The sequence below is a fragment of the Equus quagga genome, unplaced genomic scaffold (genome assembly GCF_021613505.1).
Source record: "Equus quagga isolate Etosha38 unplaced genomic scaffold, UCLA_HA_Equagga_1.0 220_RagTag, whole genome shotgun sequence".
NCBI lineage: Eukaryota > Metazoa > Chordata > Mammalia > Perissodactyla > Equidae > Equus > Equus quagga.
This window is the reverse complement of record NW_025799647.1, coordinates 4,159,577-4,180,209: the sequence shown is the minus strand read 5'-3', so window position 1 is coordinate 4,180,209 and position 20,633 is coordinate 4,159,577. Positions and strand designations below refer to the sequence as shown.

The 20,633-nt window shown below is 36.6% G+C and overlaps 1 protein-coding gene across 6 annotated transcripts in view; it reads left to right on the top strand.

The window, feature by feature from the left end:
- Positions 1 to 20,633, top strand: part of LOC124233777 (alpha-(1,6)-fucosyltransferase) — a 272,983-nt gene that overhangs the window by 190,356 nt on the left and 61,994 nt on the right. For all 6 annotated transcript variants that reach the window (XM_046650977.1, XM_046650976.1, XM_046650978.1 and 3 more), the window contains one exon: positions 6,881 to 6,995. In XM_046650977.1, the coding sequence (XP_046506933.1) occupies positions 6,881 to 6,995 (115 nt within the window). The remainder of the gene's footprint in view (positions 1 to 6,880; positions 6,996 to 20,633) is intronic.

Genomic DNA, 20,633 nt, shown 5'->3' with positions numbered 1-20,633 from the left:
TGAAACTATTGAGAAGCAATCTGGTAAAGCAGCAATCTCATCGCCCCTGCTTGGTCTGCAAGCAGTTATTATCATCAGTAACATATAAAGCAGCTTTGCTAAGACTGAGGTCACATGTATTTCCCAAATGTTGAATGATACTCATCGCCAATTATGCTGATAGGCTTTTTACTACTGTGTATAGGGGATTATGTAACAAAGGAAAGAACTTTGAATCAGATGAGGGGTGTGATAGCCGACTTGTTCTAGGGGAAGATTGGCAGGTTAATAGCTTATAGATTTATCTAATCAAAATTGCTGGTCATAACTGTTGTGACCCAGTAGCTTGTTTTTTCACTCTCTTCATAAGGTGGACCCTCCTTGACTCTCTTTTAAAAGTCCAAGAATTGATATTTCCACTTTTGAAAAAAATTAAATTTTGTGAACCTTCAAATCTACTATGTTGTTTATTTCATACACACACACACACACAGAGAGAAAGGAATGAAGATCTTAAGTTCTTTGAGATGTGATTTGATTGAGACTTATATTAAACTGGAATGTAGACACTCTTTTCCAGTTTAATTCCTTTGGACAAAATGCTTCTTTGTGATTGTCTTTCTACTAAGGAATCCAGGCTTATTTTCAAGTGATTCTAGAACATTCCTCCTAATATCCATGGACAAAGGGAGACATTGTCATATGAAGTTGTTCTTATTCTGCTCATCACTTCATCTCTTTCAGCCAGATTATAATTCTCCATCTTCTGTAAGGGAACATTCTCCCCTAAAATAAAGTTTGCATTGGAAGGAGAATATACAGGTGTAAAAAAGTATCTCACCTATGGCCCGAATTCTGTTTTGCCTGCCCCCAATTTACATCTCCTTGGGTGTGATTTCCAAACTCAAGAATGATTTTGACATTAGAAATAATCACTTACTAAGGATTTCCTACATGCCAGTCACTGTGATAAAGGCTCTCCATTCATTATCTTACTTCATCAGCATAGTAATACTATGAGGCAAGCGTTATTATTTCCTGTTTGATAAATAAAGTTATACTCAGGCCTAGAGAAATTAGCTAGCTTACACAAGTAAGTGACAGAGATGTTTGACTCCAAAATCCTTTCTCTTAATTGCTAAATACTTAGCTTCTCTGAGCTTTATTTTTCTCTTCTACACGTAGGGACGTAATTCCTCTATCACAGCATTGTGATGATTAAATGTGGGACAATATATAAAACACTTTCCACAGTGACTGACACATTGTAGATTCTGGTAGGCTCTAGGTTTTCAAGTTCAATAGGCATTTTTTCAGACCTGTCTCCTGGTCACCTTTTTATCCTTTGTACTGCCTGTTTCTGCCAAATAAGGCAGGAGGAAACCAAAGTAAAAGCAGCCTTGGACAAAACCCAGGTAAGTTGTTTTGCCCTTGATCCAGATTTACGTATGGATGAGACTCTGTGGTATAGCCTCCCTTAGTCACATTTACTTCAATAAGTGTTAGTTTCTTCACCTTGGGATTTTCTTGCTTGAATTACATCTGCTCTGTCCTGGCCCTCAGGGGAATTTCTCTCTTTAACACTTTGATTCATGTATAAACAAAATATTCTTCTTGTGGTTCTTCAGTGGCATAATTGAGACAGACTGGAACATTTAAAAAGAGTTTTGTGAATATTAAAATATAAAAATAGGAAAATTAACAGATAATACAAAGAAAATAAACGGGTAGCCCTGCTTTGGAAGTAGAGGTTTTGATGCCTGTCATAGCTAGCTTTCTCTCAGTGTCATAGGTTCTGTTCTAGTCTACCAGTTATCTTTAGGCCTCTGTATTCCACCTTCAAATGACTAGCACTGTTCTGCTCATACCTTGCCTGGGTGTGTATTTCCCAGGCTTTGATCTCGGCTCAAACCCGGCCTTTAGATTCACCACCCACCGTCTAGATTTTTTGATATCTTCATAGTCAAAACCAAGACAGCCAGATTCCCAGCTTTAGGACAATTCTAGGAGATTTGATTTTGGAGTGAAATCACTGAAAACCCAGCATTTCTGTAGAATGGTTTTCACTTACCGTGTTTCTCAATAATGAGCCACAACTGAAACTTTGTTTAATTATTCTCATGTTTTTGTCCAAAAGATGATGAATTTTGCAGGATGGTAACTTCTAAACATTATTGAACCAGCAAAGAACTATTTTGAACTTAAGGTAATTTCCTTGGCTTGTCTTTGTAACATGGTCTCCAAAGGGGAAGCCAAGAAAAATGTTTAAAAAGCAAGCTTAATTTTAGCTGACTATTGGAGTAGAGTGACTGACTGCGTTATCACAAAAAAGTTAGTGTACTTTTTTTTTTTGGTATTTGGCCTCTACTTATAAATTTGATTTTCCACTTTTCTTGACAGAGATTGGGATGAATGTGAATAATTGCCAAGACTTAGTACTGATGTAACTGGGTAAAAACATTCACTTTTATGTTTTCTAATTTATTAAAAAATACAGAGATCAGCTTTCATTCCTCGTAGTAAAGGAATGGCTTGATTACTATAACATGAAAGCATAAACCATGCCAATTTTTTTATTTCAAAGAATTTCCCCCTCCATATTAGACCTAATGTAGTTTTTACCTGCTTGAGGCTATAATTTAATGCTATTTGAGTATGTGTATGTTTAATTTAATGTAAAGCCATGCAGAGCATATTGAATTTCCTTTTTTCCTTCAACAAGCGTTTGCTGATTGACTAGCTTTTTCTCTCACTGTATTACATCTCCAGAAACAATACTGCTGTTTAAACTTGAGGCTTGTGACAAGTTTTGTGATCACTCCTATTTGTTAGGCAGGAAAAGGCAAATGACTACATTTGGATATGTTGAAGTCTATGAAATTTAGAAAATCATGAGTGTGATGAGAGTGATGGGAGAGAGGCTTATAAAACTGAGAAAATAATTTAAATAAACATCCAGCTGGGTCCTATAACACCATTATAGTTAAAGATGTCTCCTGAGTTTCCATGATCAGCTCACACAATTTCACATGGGTGGCGATTTTTTCCTCAGTTAACTGTAAAGGAATACTGTAGGCTACATAATAGTCCGTAGACACCTAAGTTTTGTACTGTGAAAAAACTTAAAAGTTGAACCTTTGTTCAGTCTTGTGTAAGGCTGCAAGTTAATTTCTTAGGGAGGCAGTAAGTCGTAAGTTTGGTTTTTCTGACTAAAGTTACTCTTTTTCATAAAAAGAAAATGTTTTGAATCTTAGGTGAGAATAATAAATATAAAAATAGATAAAGCATCACATATTAGATTCTCGCCTTGCTTAAAAAGAGTAAACATAGAAATAGTCAAGCTGCAAAGTGTCCTGCATGTGGATAATGTTCACACTTCAAACAAATGTCTAAATGCTTCACAGGTGATCCTTTGTTTTAAAGCATTGTGTAAAGCTATTCGACTCTTAGTTGGGTGAATATTCTAAACTGTGGCTAGGATTTTTAATTTTTATTTGTATCTTATTAATAGTTTTGTTTTATTCAAAGGGGCTTTTAGGTATTCTCTGTTGATTGTGTGTAATTCTAATGGTTTTCTATAATAGTAAATAAGACTTTAGCTTTTTCTGTGGGCTGCATTGCTTTGTTACTAAATGGTTTAGCATCTAGTTAAGAACCAAGAATAAAAGAGACCTGAGACTATGTCATATGCTCCTAGACAAATCACAATTGTTGAGGGCTGGCGTCATCATCTGTTAAATGAGTCCAGGCTGATCAGTTCCTTTCTTCAGGTTGCTAAGGCACTGGGTGTTGGATCATTTTTCTGACTGGCCTCAGTACCACACATTACTGTCACCCTCACCTGAAGAATCCTTCCTCTTAGTTGTAGAATTATTAGTGGGTGCTCTTCAGACACAAGGTGGAAGCTCTGAAACAACTCTCTGAGGCATTCTAACTAGCAGTCTGTTCAGGCTGCTGTAACAAAAATACCACAGACTGGGTGGCTTATAAACAACGGAAATTTATTTTCTCACAGTGCTGGAGGCTGGTAAGTCCAAGATCAAGATGCTGGCAAATTTGGTGTCTGGTGAGGGCTCTCTTTCTGGTTCATAGACAGTGCCTTCTCATTTTGTCCTCACGAGGTGGAAGGGGCTAGGGAGTTCTGTGGGGTCTCTTTTGTAAGAGCACTAATCCCCTTCATAAGGACTCCGCTCTTGGCTTAAGTACCTCCCAAAGGCCCCGCCTTTTAATACCATCACTTTGGGCATTAGGTTTCAATATGTGCGTTTTGAGGGAGACACAAATATCCAGTCTATAAATTACTACTTTGTATGTGTTATCACTAATCCTTAAAAAAAAAACTGTATGGAAAGTATTGTAATACTTATTTTAAAATGAAGTAACTAAGTCTCGGAGTTGTCAAAATAACTTTCCCAGGACACAAAGCTGGTAAGAGGTAGAGCCAAAACGGGGAAATAGGTTTGTCCACCTCCAGAAGCTCTTTCTCCTCTGATTCAGACTTTCTGATTTTGCGTACTTACATTGAACAGAGTTCACATGTTTGTTCTCTGGAACCCTTACTTTGATATTTGTTAGCGCAGTAGGTAAATGCCTGAGCTTTAGAATCATGCTGCTTGGGTTTGAATTCCCACTCTGCATTCTGAACTTTGTGACTTTGAGCAAATTATTTTACCTCTAAGTGCCTCCCATTCCTTATCTTACAAGGTAGTTGTGAGGATTAAATGAAATAATGTAAAGCACCTAAAATAGGTGTCTGGCCCAGAGCAAGAGCTCAACACCTGTTGTTGTTCTTCTTATTTAATAGCGCAGATCAATTTTCTCTAAGTACTTTTCGAACCTCCAGCTAAATGCTTTATGTTTTTAGTTAATACCGTCATTGTAGGTGGTTTCTAGAAGTGTATGTATGATATATTTTATTTATATATATACTTTTCTGACAAATAAATTTCTAACTTTATAATTTTCACAAGCAAATAATACATCCTTATAAGCATTCCTTGAATAGACGAGTTAAGACTAAGCGTAGAGAATGGGTGAAGCTAGAGCTATAACTAGCTAAGGATTATTCTCCAAACCTCTCTACTGCAAACTTGGATTTGTAAAAGATAAAAATTATCAACATTATCTCATCTAAAATTTTTGAAGATTTTTCTTTTGCTTTTTCATGCATTTATCTATTCAAAGATATTAGGTGAAAATTTTCTATGTGATGAGCACTGTTATAAATGCTGATTTAAAAAACAAAACAAAGAATTAAACAAACAAACCCTGCTCTCATGGAGCTTAAATTCTAGTAGGGGGAGAAAGATAATGAAATAAAGAAGTTAATGGTGTATATTAGAAGATGATAATTGCTTGGGGAAAAATAAAGCGGAAAGAGGAGAGAGAAAACCAAGAGATGGTGATAGTGATTGGATGTTGAGATTTCAAGTGAGATAGTCTGTGAGAAAGCCTTATGGAGAAGGTGACATATGAGCAAAGATTTGAAGGACGTTTGGGTGAATCATGCAGATGTGTATCTGGGAAATGAGCATTCTAGGGGAGGGAAGAGCATATGCAAAGGCCCTGAAGTAGGAACATGCCTGGCATGTTCAGGGGTTAGTAACAAGACTGTGGCACTGAAGTAGAATAAGTGAGGAGGACAATAGTAGGAGATGAGATCAAAAAGGTAATGGAGGGCCATGTTGTCTGGGGCCTTGTAGGTCAAAGTAATAACTGGAGTTTGTGTGAAATGAAGAGAACCGATTCAATGTTAAGAGCAAAGAAATAACATTGTTTGATGTTTTAGTAGGATCTAGTTGCTATAAGGAGAATAGGCTGGAGAGGTAGGCAAGGATGGAAGCAGGGAGACCTGTTCAGAAGCTACTGTAATAATTCAGGTGAGAAAAATTGGTGGCTCAGTTGGTAGCAATGCCAGTAGTGATATGTGGTCAGAAATTGGCTAAATCTTTGCTGATAGATTGAGGGGCGGGGTGTAGAGAAAGAAAAGAGTTTTGCTTTTTACTTTTCTTTATTGGTAAATGCAAGTCATAACTTTTATTTAATGCAATATAAATAAAACCATCTGCACCAGCTCTGAAGTTTCTCTTCCTGGTTTACTGGATATTTTAGTTTATTTTGCAGGAAATCTGGCAAATTATAATTGAAATTACTGATGCTACACAGAGTGGGAAAGTATCTTAACAATGATTTTATTAGTTTAGACCAAGAATTGTCACATTATAGCCCAAGGGCCAAATTTGTCCTGTAGCCTGTTTTTGTGAATAAAGTTTTATTGGAACACAGGTACACCCATTCATTTACATATTGTCTATGGCAGCTTCCCTGCTACAAAAGCAACAGAGGCCCACAAAGCCTAAAATATTTACTGTCTGGCCCTTTATGGAAAAAAGTTTGCTGACCTTGGCTTAGACCATTGTTTAAGAGTTGTATCAAAATTTTCTCTGATTTTTTTCTAACCACTCAGAGTGTTTAAGTATGAAGAGAAAATTTAAGAGGGGACAGGAAATGACAGTAGAGAGAATAAAAAGGCATAGTATTCAAATACTGGCACCAACTTATTTCTCTCGCTTATGTTAATCTACCTATTTCTTTGCTGTGGGTATCCACTTCCACCTGATCTCTGTAGTGCTTTGTCTTGGGAGGTAAGTACAGCTGACTGACCTCATAAAAAAAAAAAAAAGTATGTTTTCTCAACAGTAGAAATTTCCTATAGGAATGAGTCTTGGATGTTAGAAACTAATCATTGAATTCCATAGGCTTGATAGAAAATAAAGGATGAGTACCAGCGTCAGTGTGAGCATCAATCTTTATGAAGAATTTGACTCTTCTCTTAGGCCTTTGTGTAATCCTCTGATGAAGTACAAATAAGTTAGATGGCCAATGTTGTTTGCTTTTACAGGTCTGTAATGACAGATCTATACTACCTCAGTCAAACAGATGGAGCAGGTGACTGGCGGGAAAAAGAGGCCAAAGATCTGACAGAGCTGGTTCAGCGGAGAATAACGTATCTTCAGGTAAGAAGGTTAGATTAAGAGAGAAACTCGAGCGAAAAAAGAAGGAAAATCTTAATAAAACTAAAAGTAAGATTTGCTGTTGTTTTTTAGTCTTCCTAGCCTTTGCTTTTTGAAAGTATTTTACTCACTCATTTTACATATTTATTCAGAAAGACACTGTTTGCCTTGAGTGGAATACAGAGATGCCTAAAACAAGGTCCCTGCCCTAAAGGGGGCTACTTCTTACACACCAACATGTGCACACACACACACATGCCCATCCACACACACGCACACACACTCTACAATGCAAAACAGAAAGTGCTACATTTTATACGACAGCTACAGATGAAACGCTTGTGGGAGGAATATGATGTCAAGGATAGCTTTGTGGAAAAGTATTATTTGAACTGAGCTGTAAAGGCTAATTACGTAGGATTTAGACACCCAGAAATGAAGGAGAAGAGCATACCAGCTGGAGCATAGGATGTGAGCATGGTCCATAGCTGGAAAAGAGCAGTACAGGAACCCACTGAGAAATGGTATATTTTAGTTTGTCTGGAGTTTTGGGTTGTTTGAAAAGAAGGGATGGAAAATAAGCTGGAAAAGGTAGGTTTGGGAGCCAGATTGCAGAGGCCCTGCGTGCGTTATGGTGCATAAGCACTAAGTGGTTGTGGAAAGATTTTCTTTATTGCATAAACAACATTATAACAACAAATAGGCAATAAAAATCAAGGGTAAACCCCAAGTCCTGGGACCTTTTAAATTTGTTTTCTTCATTTTTTTGTGTTCTCTTCTAGTTCTTATTAATACATGTACTCAACTGTACATATTTGTAAGGATAGAATTGATTTACTCTTTTTTTTTTTAAAGATTTTATTTTTCCTTTTTCTCCCCAAAGTCCCCCAGTACAGTTGTATATATTTTAGTTGTGGGTCCTTCTAGTTGTGGCGTGTGGGATGCCGCCTCGGCATGGCCTAATGAGCAATGCCGTGTCCGCGCCCAGGATCCAAAACAGCAAAACCCTTGGCAGCCGAAGCGGAGTGCACAAACTTAGCCACTTGGCCACAGGGCCGGCCCCTGATTTACTTTTGAATTTTGTCTTTTTGCTTAATACCGCATAAGCAAATTTTTTCTGTTTTGGAGTCACAACCTGCTTTTGAAAGGCTTTTACGGGTGAGTGGCATGATGAGAGTGGCGCTTTAGTGATAGTAATCTGAAAGTAGTATTTTAGTTGAACTGGATTAGTATTGGAAAAGGCTAGAAGCAAGGAGAACATTTAGGATAGAGGACCACACTGCAACTTCTAAATACTGAGGTCCTTGGCACTTAGCATTGGAAGTGAAGAGACAAATTTGAGAGATTGGGAAGATAGAATTGATCTGCCTTTTGAAGTAGGTGAAACGGCTGAAACAGCTGGGGTAATGGGGGCATCATTAACTGACAAGGAACTTGAAGATAGGCTAGTCTTCAGAGGGAAACAGTGAATTCAGAAGTAGAATTCTTCAACCCTCAAAATGCTTCAAGTTGAAATGACCATGTCCCTCCTTTTCTAATACTATTGGTCGTATAGTTTCTGTACAATCACTCTGCTTTCCTTTTAAGGTTAATGTGTCTTATAAAAGCAAAATAATAGCCAGTGAGTTGATTCCGTATATTTTAAGGTGCACAATTTCCTACACTTAAATAGGAAAAAATAGAAAATCAAGTATTTAAAGAGATAATTAAAACCCCAACTGCTCTTGGCATGCTGTCTTGGTCTCACTCCCATGGCCATTCATCAGAGCTGTCGGCAGAATGAGAAACACTTGCCTCCTGTAGGGAAGAGGTAATTATCTCCTATCAACTAGAACCTCGTTCAGTGAACTATAAACAGCTGGTGGTGCAGAACTATCGTCCTCATTTAAAATGGAAATAACTATGGTTTCTGAGTTTCTTCCATTTCCACAGATTCATTAAATTTTCACGCAACAAAAGTTATATTTAAACTATGAGTTGGTCATAGTTCAGCTCCCCACACTCTTACAAGTACCTGTCCCCTGCTTTAGTTTCTTTTTTCCTCTTGGTTTTTAAGTGGCCAAGTACTTTGACCGTAGTGCAAATTTGGTCCCCTATGTGCTGATTTCTGTGGTTCTGTGTTAGAGAATTTCACTTGTAAATCATGCTGATGATTTAAAACTACATTGGCTTTTTAAATCTTTCAGACCATAGCAAAACAGTGTTTCACTTGGACCTTAACTTCAGTTTCAAATATTACTATTTAACAAATTTTTACTTTCATGCTTTTCTTTTTTTTTTTGTTGAAAAAGAAAAAGTGATTTTTAAAATTCAAGGAGATGGGGAAAATCTCAGTAGGAAAAAATTTAAAAAATATATATTTCTTTAATTATCTAATGTATTCATGATCATTTTTTCCATCTAGTCTAGAAGTTCTTTGAAGTTAGGGACTTTATTTTTAACATATTTTTTGTTAGAAGTTAAAGATGCCACTCACTCACTCTTCGTCTTCCCTAGATAGAGGTGAATAAGAGTCCTTTCTCCCTTTCCAACAGAATTAAACATGGATATTTGTAAGGAATGCTTTCTCTGACTGGAATTTTTATTCCCAGTGTGTTTTTAAGCACTAAAGCTACTTTAAAAAGAATGATTTGTCACTGGTTTAGCTAAATGGATTAGAGAATTGAATCAGAAGAGTTGACCTATTTATACAGATTTTTTAAAGTGATTACATTTTTTTCCTGTTATAACTTTTCTTGGTATTCACATCTATTAGTGTTCCCATAATGATAGCTTTAAATGAAATATTACTTTAAAAAAGTAAATAGAAATATTACTTTAAAAAAGGCTATTTAAGCAACTTAGATTCTGAAAAACTTCAACAGGGCTTAGGAAATGAGTAATATGCTAGGAAATAAAGCTAAAAAGAAGGATAAAGAAAAAATCTTTGACCTTTGATACCTGTACTCAGAATAAAAATATGCAGTTCATATAACATTAGTGGAGATTTTAGAAGGCTCTCCTTGTTTATCTCTTAGCCAACACTTATATAAAGGACAATAATAATTTGTATCTAGGTAGGAAATAATTGGGAAAAGGTACAATAAAAGCATTTTCTTTTTCTTTTTTTTGTGAGGAGGATTGGCTCTGCGCTAACATCTGTTGCCAATCTTCCTCTTTTTGCTTGAGGAAAATTGTTGCTGAGCTAACATCTGTGCCAATCTGCGTCTATTTTATATGTAGGACGCTGCCAAAGGATAGTTTGATGAGCAGTGTGTAGGTCTGCACCCAGGATCTGAACCTACAAAACCTGGGCCACCAAGGCGGAACAGGCAAACTTTACTGCTATACCACTGAGCCAGCCCCAAAGCATGTATTTTTAATATTTTAAATCTATTCGGGAGATTTTAATCATTTAAATACCTTATTGTAGTCCTGGTGAATAATTCAGATAATTTTATAATTTACTTCCAATGATTGATTTGGTTTATTGAAACCATTTTCAGTTTTAGTAGATTTTTACTCATAGTGGTGAAATTTATTATTAGTTCTATCACCAATAAGCATTTTTTTAAAAACCCTGATTTGTTTAAGGTATAATGCAAGACCTAGTGCAAAGAAAACAAACTATATTAAGCACCTGTCTTAATCCATAATAGGTTTCATTTTATTTTTTTATTTTTTTGTCTCACTTTTAATTTTTTAAAATTTTTAAATTTATTTATTTTTATTTTTTTATTTTACTTTATTTTTGAGGAAGATTAGCCCTGAGCTAACATCTGCTGCCAATCCTCCTCTTTTTGCTGAGGAAGACTGGCCCTGAGCTAACATCCATGCCCATCTTCCTCTACTTTATATGTGGGACACCTACCACAGCATGGCTTGCCAAGCGGTGCCGTGTTTACACCTGGGATCCGAACCAGCGAGCGAACGAACCCTGGGCCGCCAAAGCGGAACGTGTGCACTTAACCGCTGCACCACCAGGTCAACCTTATAGGTTTTGTTTTAAATCTAAGCCTGCCTTTCTGCAATTCTCCAATCCTTTGAATTGAGCAAATATCATTCTCTCACGTGATTGACTTCAAGTCATATAGGTCAGTTAAGTTTGGTTACAATTTTAGATTTCTGTTCATTTATCTTATACCTTGGTTTTACTTGGGAAAAGCAATTTCACAAAAGATACTGGAAAATAAAAAGGTTTTTAGGGCAGTTAGACTTCAGTGGGACAAAGTTCCATGGTTGTCTTAATTAAATGTATTTTCTCTTTGGAGCTGAAGCCTCTATGGCATGGTATAAAAAGACTAAACTGACTAAAAGATTATAAAAATTTGATTGAGGACACCCCCAGGTATGCTATTAGGCTCAAATAGAATGGACCAAGTATTTCTCTTAAGATCCTAGTCTTTTATATGTTTATCTAAAAAGTTCTTCATCTGTTAAGTGAATGTCTAATGTTGGGTTGTTTCAAATACCATTTTGTGCTGGTCTTTACTCTTGTTCTATATCTCATAACAAGTTGAGAACGTGCTGTTGTTTATATTTCTCTAGTTTCAGATACCTACTTCTGCCTCCTTTTAAAAATTGCGCTTTGCTGATATTTTTTATTATGAGTCCACGTTTTAACCATAATATAAGTCATTTTCCTAGACTTCTGGATGCCATGGAAGAGGTTCTCTTTTCATTATGGTTATTAGGATTTACTTTGTAGTTTCTAATCAACTCATATTAAATTCTGATCAGCTCATATTAAACAAATACAATGATGGAGATCACAATGCCTTAGTTTCTTAACTTGTTTGGAACGGTTGGAGGTTGATAAGTAACTATGGTGGAGAGAGCTGCTAGTTAGAGCATATAGCTTTTGGTGAAAGGTGTTTCCTAGTTAAACTTGAAATTATCTGTCTTCTGGTACAGGATGATTGTTTTTTTCTGCCTAGCTCCAAAGTTGACATTTTGAGCAAAATCGAACCCATTTCGAGTGGAATCTAAATAAAATATACAAAAAGTAGCAATAGAAAAAGATATTTTTTGTTTGCCTTGGGGGCTTTGTTTTGTTTCTTTATGTTTTAAATAGGACTTTTACTGGAAATTGTAATAATTTTACTTTTTTTGAGAGAGAAAGCTGAAAGATGTGAAAATGGAGAACAACTATTTTACTTTTTAAATGAAGACAGAGATTTTTTTTTTCCATTCAAAAATAACAGACTGGTTAGAGAAATAACAGCTTTCTATTGTCCTGTATGGATTACAGTGACTGTGGATGGTCTTTGAAATGGAAAGCGGCCAGGTCACACTAGGAATCCATTATTTCAGATTGTGGAGCAACCCTCTACTCCAAGACAGGATGTGTCTGACCCCGTTTTTCTTGCACAGAGGAAATTCTTTAAAACAGATTTAAGACCAGAATATAACTATAAACTTCATTTGTCTATTAGTGTACTGACCATGAGATCAGCCAGTCATGAGGTGTTCTCAGAGTTGTGCAGTGTGTCCTACCCAGTGATTCAGACAGCAGTTGTGTTTCTGCCCAACAGAGATGAGAACCAAAATAAAGCCAGAGGTGATAATAACTCTAGCTCATTAGGAAAAGTCATTCATTAGCTTAGGTGTATTAAAATATTTATTAAATATTTAAAACAGTTGGAGTTAGGGAGAAACTTTCAGGACTTTTCCCTGTTTGAAAGAAATTATAAGCTTGAGATGAGATCAAACAGGGAAAAGTGGACAATTTCTCAGGATTAAGACCTAAGACTATATTGAGAAAGAGAATATTTTTCCCTAGATCAAAAATATAAATAGATTCGATGAAGAAAGAACATGAAGTAGTAAGGGGATATGGTGGCAAATGAAAGAGGGGACTGCTCTACTAGAAGTTAAGTAAGGACAAAGGTGGTGAAAGGAAGTAAAAAAAGAAAATTTATTAAAGTTAATTTTCTAAGCATTATTAAAAGTACATTATCTTGAATTCTTATAGATTTTACAGAGCCCTTGCATGTGGGAGCATAGGTCTAGCTGAATAGTTTGTTTGTTCATTTATTCAACAAGTATTTGGATGTCGTGGATGTCCTAGGCATAAGGTACATTGCTGGAGATGTAGTGGTGACCCAAATGGACATGGTATGATGTCTGACCTCAGGAAGCTTAAAGTCTAGTAACATTCTCAGAGCGTCTCTAAATAAATTATCCTCAAAAAAACACACACAATTTGTTTTATTCCTATAATTCTTTGTTTTGATATTTATATTTCTCACTCATTATTTGGATGTTTTTACCGGTTATCTCTAGTAGACTAATTTTTCCTAGAGGCTCCTTTATCACTCCTTTCTCTAAAGCTCTTTTTATGGAAAACTTCAACATATATAAAAGTGTGAGACTAGTGACCCACTAGGTACCCCTTCCCCAGCTTTAGCAATTATCAATTTATGGTCAGTTTTGTTTCATCTATACTGCCACCACTTCTACCATCCCCAGGATCATTTTGAAGCAAATCCCAGACATTTTATCATTTCATTTGTAAATATTTCAGAATGAATTTCTAAAAGATAAAGATACTTTTCCAAAACATAACTACATACTGTTATCACACCTAAGCATAGTAAGAATAGTTCTTTAATATTATCAAATAACCAGTCATTGATCAAATTGCTCTGATTGGCAAACACATTTTAATGTGCTATTTATTTATTTTTCTTCTTTTTTTTCCTATGCTTTATCTTCCCAAATCCCCCTGGTACATAGTCGTATATCTTAGTTGCACGTTCTTCTAATTGTGGCATGTGGGATGCCGCCTCAACGTGGCCTGACGAGCAGTGCCATGTCCACACCCAGGATCCGAACCTGCGAAACCCTGGGCAGCTGCAGCATAGCACATAGATTTAACTGCTCAACCAAGGGGCCAGCCCCTAATGTGCTATTTAAAACTGATTATCTGGGGAGGGATTCCCTAAGATGGTGGAGTAGGGAGCACCAGGAATCTGACTCCCCTCCTAGACAACAACTGAACTGGCAGAATCTGTCTAGTATAACTATTTTGGAACTCTGGAGTTTGTTGAAGGCTTGCAGCTTCCTGGGGAAAGCCTGGATGGTAAATTGCAGTTAATTTTGGTCAATTTCAGCTCTTAGCACAGTAGTAGTCACCCATTCCACATGCCCAGCCTATGGCAGGCAGCTGTGCTCAGGTTCCTGGAATGCAAGAGTGATTCAACATACAAAAATTGATCGGTGTAATATGCCACATCAACAAAGTAAAGGAAAAAACTGTATGATCATCTCAATTGATGCAGAAAAAGCATTTGACAAAATTCAATACCCTTTCATGATATCAACAAAATAGGAATAGAAGGAAACTACTTCAACATAATAAAAGCTTGATTTTTGTATATTGATCTTGTACCCTGCAATTTTGCTAAACTCACATATTAGTACGAGTAGCTTTTTTGTAGATTCCATCAGATTTTCTACATATATTATCATGTCATAGGCAAATAAACACTTCTTCATTTTCAATCTGGATACCATTTTATAGTACTCTTAATACTCATTCAATTTTAATTAAATAGTGTAATTTACTATTAGCATATTGTACAGTAAACCAAAAATTTAGTTTGTTCTTTTACAGTCCTTGCCAAAGTCAGATTTGAGATTTTAGGTTTTCTAGGCAAGAGTTTAAAAACATTTTAAGATGCGTAATGATGTCGGGTAAATTTTGAAATTCCTAGCAGTGTACTCACCACAACTCTGTCAGCATTTTGTTGTTTTTAAGATTGTGTATTTCTTACATATTCATATCCTCCTAGTTTACAGTAATAAAGCCTTTTAAAATATCATTCCTTGTTAAAGATATATAAGAGAATGCATGTAAGGTTCTTAGTATCTATTACCTAGAAATGAAATGAGCAACTGACTATAGATGCTACTCCCCAAAACCATTTTATCTTTGAGAGTAGCAGCACCTGATAAAGATTTTTATGCTTTTTATTTTCTTGAATATAAGTTGAACTTAAATTTGACTCTATTTAATTTAGGTGTATCAGCCCAGCAACTGCGTGTTTTGAAAGTCATTCCATTTCTTCAGTAGTTTTCTGTTTCTAGAAATAGGCCTCTTTTTTCCTAAGAAATGGCAAATTTCACTATAGTTTGACTCTACCCTAGGTCCTAATATAGTTATAGAAATTATTTTCCTAATCTTAAAGCAGGTCTGGTTTCCACATAGGAATGGCGTCACAATTGGGGATTTTGGCGTTGACTACCAAGTCCCAGGCTGGAGCCTCATCTTCCAGGATCCTGGTCTCAGTTCCAGGGAGGCAAGAATTGGGGAAGAGCAAGCCTCCCATGATGGGAAAATGGAGGCTCCTGACCAGAGGCGGATTCAGATTTGGGGGATAGACCTGAAGCTTCCACAGTTTTTGGCGCTCTCTTTTATGAAAAAGAATACAAAATTAACTATTAAAGTAAATATTTACAGTCAGTTCCTCATTATTTGCATCAGTTAGATTCTGTAAAGTCACCACAAACATGGAGTTAGTGAATACCGAACCTTTGCTCCCAGTTTCCTGTGAGTCTCTGGTCACACATTGTCATCAATCAATCAATACAGAACCTTGTTTTATGTGTTTCTTTTTAAAAGCACCTCATATCATATATACCATTGATTCACTAACATTGAACTCGTAGCTTACAACAGTGTAACTCACACTTGAATGAAGCTTCGGAACACTAGACAGCACTTCAGCACTGTGTGTAGGGACAGTTTTAAACAGTGAAATTGCTGACAAAAAGCACAAAAATGTGGAAAAAAGTGGCACTAAGTAGACCACAAAGAAGACACTTTTTCACAGCATGAGAGCTGAAACAAGAAGTAAAGGAAGGTGCCATGTTGTTTGACCTCAGCTGAGAGCTGTGTGCCTCAGGCAATTTGCATTTTTCCCTGAACTGCGCATGTCCACAAGTGACCCTGAAAGCACCCCAAGTATTGATTTTGAGGTTACAAATAAATTTTAGCTAATAGGCAAATTTGCAAATACGGAGTCTGCAAATAATGAAGATCAACTATTTATAATAAAAAAGGAAATCCCAACAAATTATACATTTTATGAAGTTGACAAATACCACAAACACAAAACTCCAGAAAAATGAAAATTTTTATTAACTTCCTGACACTCTTTGTAGTATTGTTTCCCTCACATTTCTTGGCTGCTGCTCTTTGATTATAATTTGTGATATTTTCTATAAAGAGAATGGAAAGATTGAATTAGATTTTTCTGTAGCATGGTTTGTCAAAAAAGTTTTTTTAAAATTGTTGATATTTGTGATGCATAAAATTTGCAGCTTCACATACAGATATATCTCATGTTTGTAGTACTGCTATAAGCTTGTGCCCTACAGACATAGGAATTCATACAAATTTTATTTCATGTGATTCTCATCAAAAAGGGAATAAAGAATGTTACATATAATTGTTTACGTTACCTTTTTTTTGAGAACAATTAGGCCTGAGCTAACGTCTGTGCCACCTTCTTCTATTTTGTATGTGAGACACCTGCCACAGCATGGCTTGATAAGCAGTACGTAGGTCTGCATCTGGGACCTGAACCCTCAAACCCCGGGCCGCCAGAGTGGAGCGTGCAAACTTTAACCACTACGCCACCAGGCTGGCCTCTGTTTATGTTACATTTTTAATTGTATACACTACATTTTTGAGGTTATTAATGACAGAACAGAACTTCTGTGTTGATTAGGCATTATTGAAAGCTGACTCCACTTCTCTTATTACCTGATGCTTCCCATGCTGGGTGCCATGGGACACATACACATCACAGTGCACCCTCTTGCACTTTACCTATTTATGTTACAGAAATAACTGCATAAAAGCAACCATGAAACACATAAATATATACCTCTAAATCTAAACTAAATGAATGCCCAGCTTAATTTTCCCATAACAGGATACCAGAAATGCTGAAGGCCACTTCATTGCCACCTAATACTGACACTGACACCACGGAAGTGAGATGGGAGGGGCCTCCTAGTGGCAAAAGATAGCTATCTTAACTCCTTGTGGTCAAATTTTGCGAAAACGTATGACCAGAAGAATACATTACACAAACTCCCCTCCTCCCAAGGCCTTTGAAGGGACCTATGCAAATACGGTCCCTGAAGCTTATGTTTCAGTAAATCCTCTCTGTCCCTAAGGAAGCCCTTCTCATTGAACGTGGAGGGAACCTGAAGTCCCTTAGGGGGTTTCTCAGTCCTGCTCCAAAGATATGAGATTACCTAAGAGCAGTAAGAGTAAGAAGCCTGAAATAAAGACATATTGCAAAATTACATGAAAAGTAATAGATGTTGACTGTGTAAGATTAAGTGGGTTCTGTCTCAAGTACATGGATATAACAAAGACAGGTTGCCTCCAGTTAAAATTTTGCTTTAATTTGATATGAGAGCAGTAGCATTCTATTAAAGAGTGCTAACCTCTGCCTAGTACTTTCACTCTCCATCACTCCCTAGAGTATTCAGCACTTCCTCAAATTGACCAGACTACAACTGATTATCAGGTGCTGTTCAATGACTGTCCACAACCTTTTTGTAAGACAGCCATGTTCTAAGTGTGAGTCCTGGTTACTGTTCACGATAGCTGAGGCCTTTCCAGTGACTTCTGTGTGTCTGTTCAGTTAGTCTCACTACTCTACCAGGACAGAGTATTGATTAAGAATCTAAGATCAAATAAGTCATAGGTATGGCTCAGTGATAAGTCATAAAAGCATACAACTACATGTCCGTGCAATCAATTAAAAAATCTATATAGATATACTCTGACCCTGGAAAATGGGATGGTAGTTCTCAGACATTGATTATAGTACTGTAGGAGCCTTTCTAAAAAGTGCTTGGATGTTTGAGGGCTTGGATGTTTTATGTGGAATGCCGTCGTAAATTTGACTTATCTAAACCAAAAATGCAAGTTGTGATAAATATTACCAGGGTATGGTGTATGTAACTTGCATACACTTCAAAAACCCTCTGAAAAAGGTTTGTACTGATTATTCTTGCTCTATGGAAAATTGAGGCATTCAAGTCATTACGTTAATGTTGTAAGGCTTCAAGGTTTGGGTCAATCATTTTGAAAATAGATGATAAAACTCCAAGTATCTCAAGGTCTCATTAAATTCCTTTAGTCGGAAAGGTGAAAGGGGGCAGCTATTTTTTCTTGTTCTTCAGGTACATTAAAGGAAGTGGTAAGGATGAAGAATGTTTGTAGGCTGCCATTTCTAAGTACTTTTCTATATTGCTGAGCATTATGCGAAGTAACTCCTATGAGGCAGGTGTTGTTATATTCAATATGCAGGAGGATAAATTGAGTCTTAGAGAGGTTTGTATAACTTGCCTAGTAAATGGCAGAGGGAAGAGGAAGAGTTTTAACTGCAAGCCTTTGTATTCACTATTAATAAGTAGCTTGAGGGGCTAGTGGGTTTTTTTCTTTGTTTGTGTTTTGTTTTGTTTTTTTCCTGGTGCTTTGTTGAAGGTGACTGACTCTATATAAGCTTCAGGGCTACTTTTTTCTTTTTTTAAGATTTTATTTTTCTTTTTTCTCCCAAAGCCCCCTGGTACATAGTTGTGTATTTTTAGCTGTGGGTCCTTCTAGTTGTGGTATGTGGGATGCCGCCCCAGCATGGCCTGATGAGCAGTGCCATGTCTGCGCCCAGGAATTGAACCGGCAAAACCCTGGGCCACCGAAGTGGAGCGCATGAACTTAACCACTCGGCCATGGGCCCAGCCCCAGGACTACTTTTAATATTGGCTGGCGAAATCACATCCTCTTTTGCATCTGCCCATCAGTAGCAACATGGGACCTTGCTACGAAAACCTTAAACGGTTATGTTTCTTATATACCTAGTTAATAGAGGAAAGTATAACTTTTAAATAGCTAAATAAGTAGAACCATAAAAAGTAAAGTTTCTAGAAGTAGATTCTACCTGTATATATGGTTTCTACCTCTGAAGATGATTTCTTTATCATCATTGTGAGAAATTATCAATTGTGAAAACAGAAATTTGCAAGTCAGTAGAGAATGTAAACTGTGTTTTTTCATGAAAGAACAAATCAGGAGAAAAACAAAATTGGTAATATGTAAATCCAATGGAAAGTTGCGTTCGAAAAGTTACCTTTGTCTTTAATCATAACGGTAGTCATGAGAGGTGATTTTCTTTGGATTGTAAAAAGTTTAACTTAATGGTGGTAGGATGTAGAACTATGTAAGTAAATTAAAACTCAGATAGAAGTGTGAGTAGAGAAAGCCTGATTTTTCACCCAAGAAATGTTAAACATGTCTGGACCTGCCAATCATATCTATCGTACATCTTTCTTTCCAGCTAGTAAGAAATGAGTATCAGTTTTCAATTTTGTTCTATACGTAGTGGAGGTATCCTTCAAGATTCCAAGTATATTTATAGACAAGGTAAATGTTGTCAGAAAGATAAGTCAAGATTTTAGTAGCTCACACATTAGGAAAATCATGCTACTAGTGTAAGTAGAAAATAATGTGGGCATTGGAGAGTCTCCTTAGGTTTCCTGAGGAGCTAAATCTCTGTGGTTCACAAATGGTAAAAGGTCTCAGAAGTTTTATCAAAGCAGAATACAAAACAAAACAAAACGTAGATCCCTATATCCTTAGGAAGCATGTATTCCTGCTCCTCTTGTCTGATGTTGCTTTTCCTTTTGCCACCCTGTTTTTACAGGTTTTATTGACTTAGACCAGAGGTCAGCAAACTACCGCCCTCAGGCCAAATCCAGCCCATCTGTTTTTGTAAATAAAGCTTTATTGGAACATAGCCATGCACATTTGTTTATATATTGTCTGTGACTGCTTTCAGGCTACAATGGCAAAGTTAAATAATTGCAACATAGAATATCCGGCCTGCAAAGCCAAATATATTTACTGTTTGGTCCTGTACAAGAAAAGTTTGCCAACCCCAGCCTGGCCAGTGATGGAAATAATTCTTAAATATTTTTGCCTTCTATTTTCCTTTGCTTCCTCCTCCCACTCCTTCAGCTATATATGAGCTCTTGTCTGTATTTCAGATGTCAGCTCTCTGGGCATATTCCTTTGTCTGCCCCCTGCTGAAGTTCGCACCCCAAACAATGAGTTATTTTTTCTGTATTACTTACAAGGTGAAGAATTTTTACAGGTTAGATCATGGGATGAAGTGTATGTAAGGACTCAGGAATATACTCTCTGCTCTGTCACAGCGTTTGGCCACTATTTGTTCACTTTGGATCATTATTAAGAGCACAGTAGTCTCCTTGAGATATAGTAAGGAATAATGTTAATGATGGTGAAGATTTCAGATACACGGTAATGCCTGCTTAAATATTGGGACCTGATCTTGATTTATTCTGAATAGTATCAGGTCTACAAGAGGGGGTTTGAAGCATCTATGCTGATGAAATCAGTTTTCATTTCACTTTATCTTTGATTTCTTGCATTTTGGAGGCAGGGAGGGAATGAGGGTTAGTAACAATTTGCTTTTAGTTCATAATTTTCTTCTATTTTACTCTGTAGTAAAGTTCTGCTGGTATATTTGGGCTGTTGTTGTCATGCAATCACAAGAGGCTCTAATAGCCAGAAAGATTAAGATGCAGATAGAAAAAGAAGCATGTAGAGATTTCAGT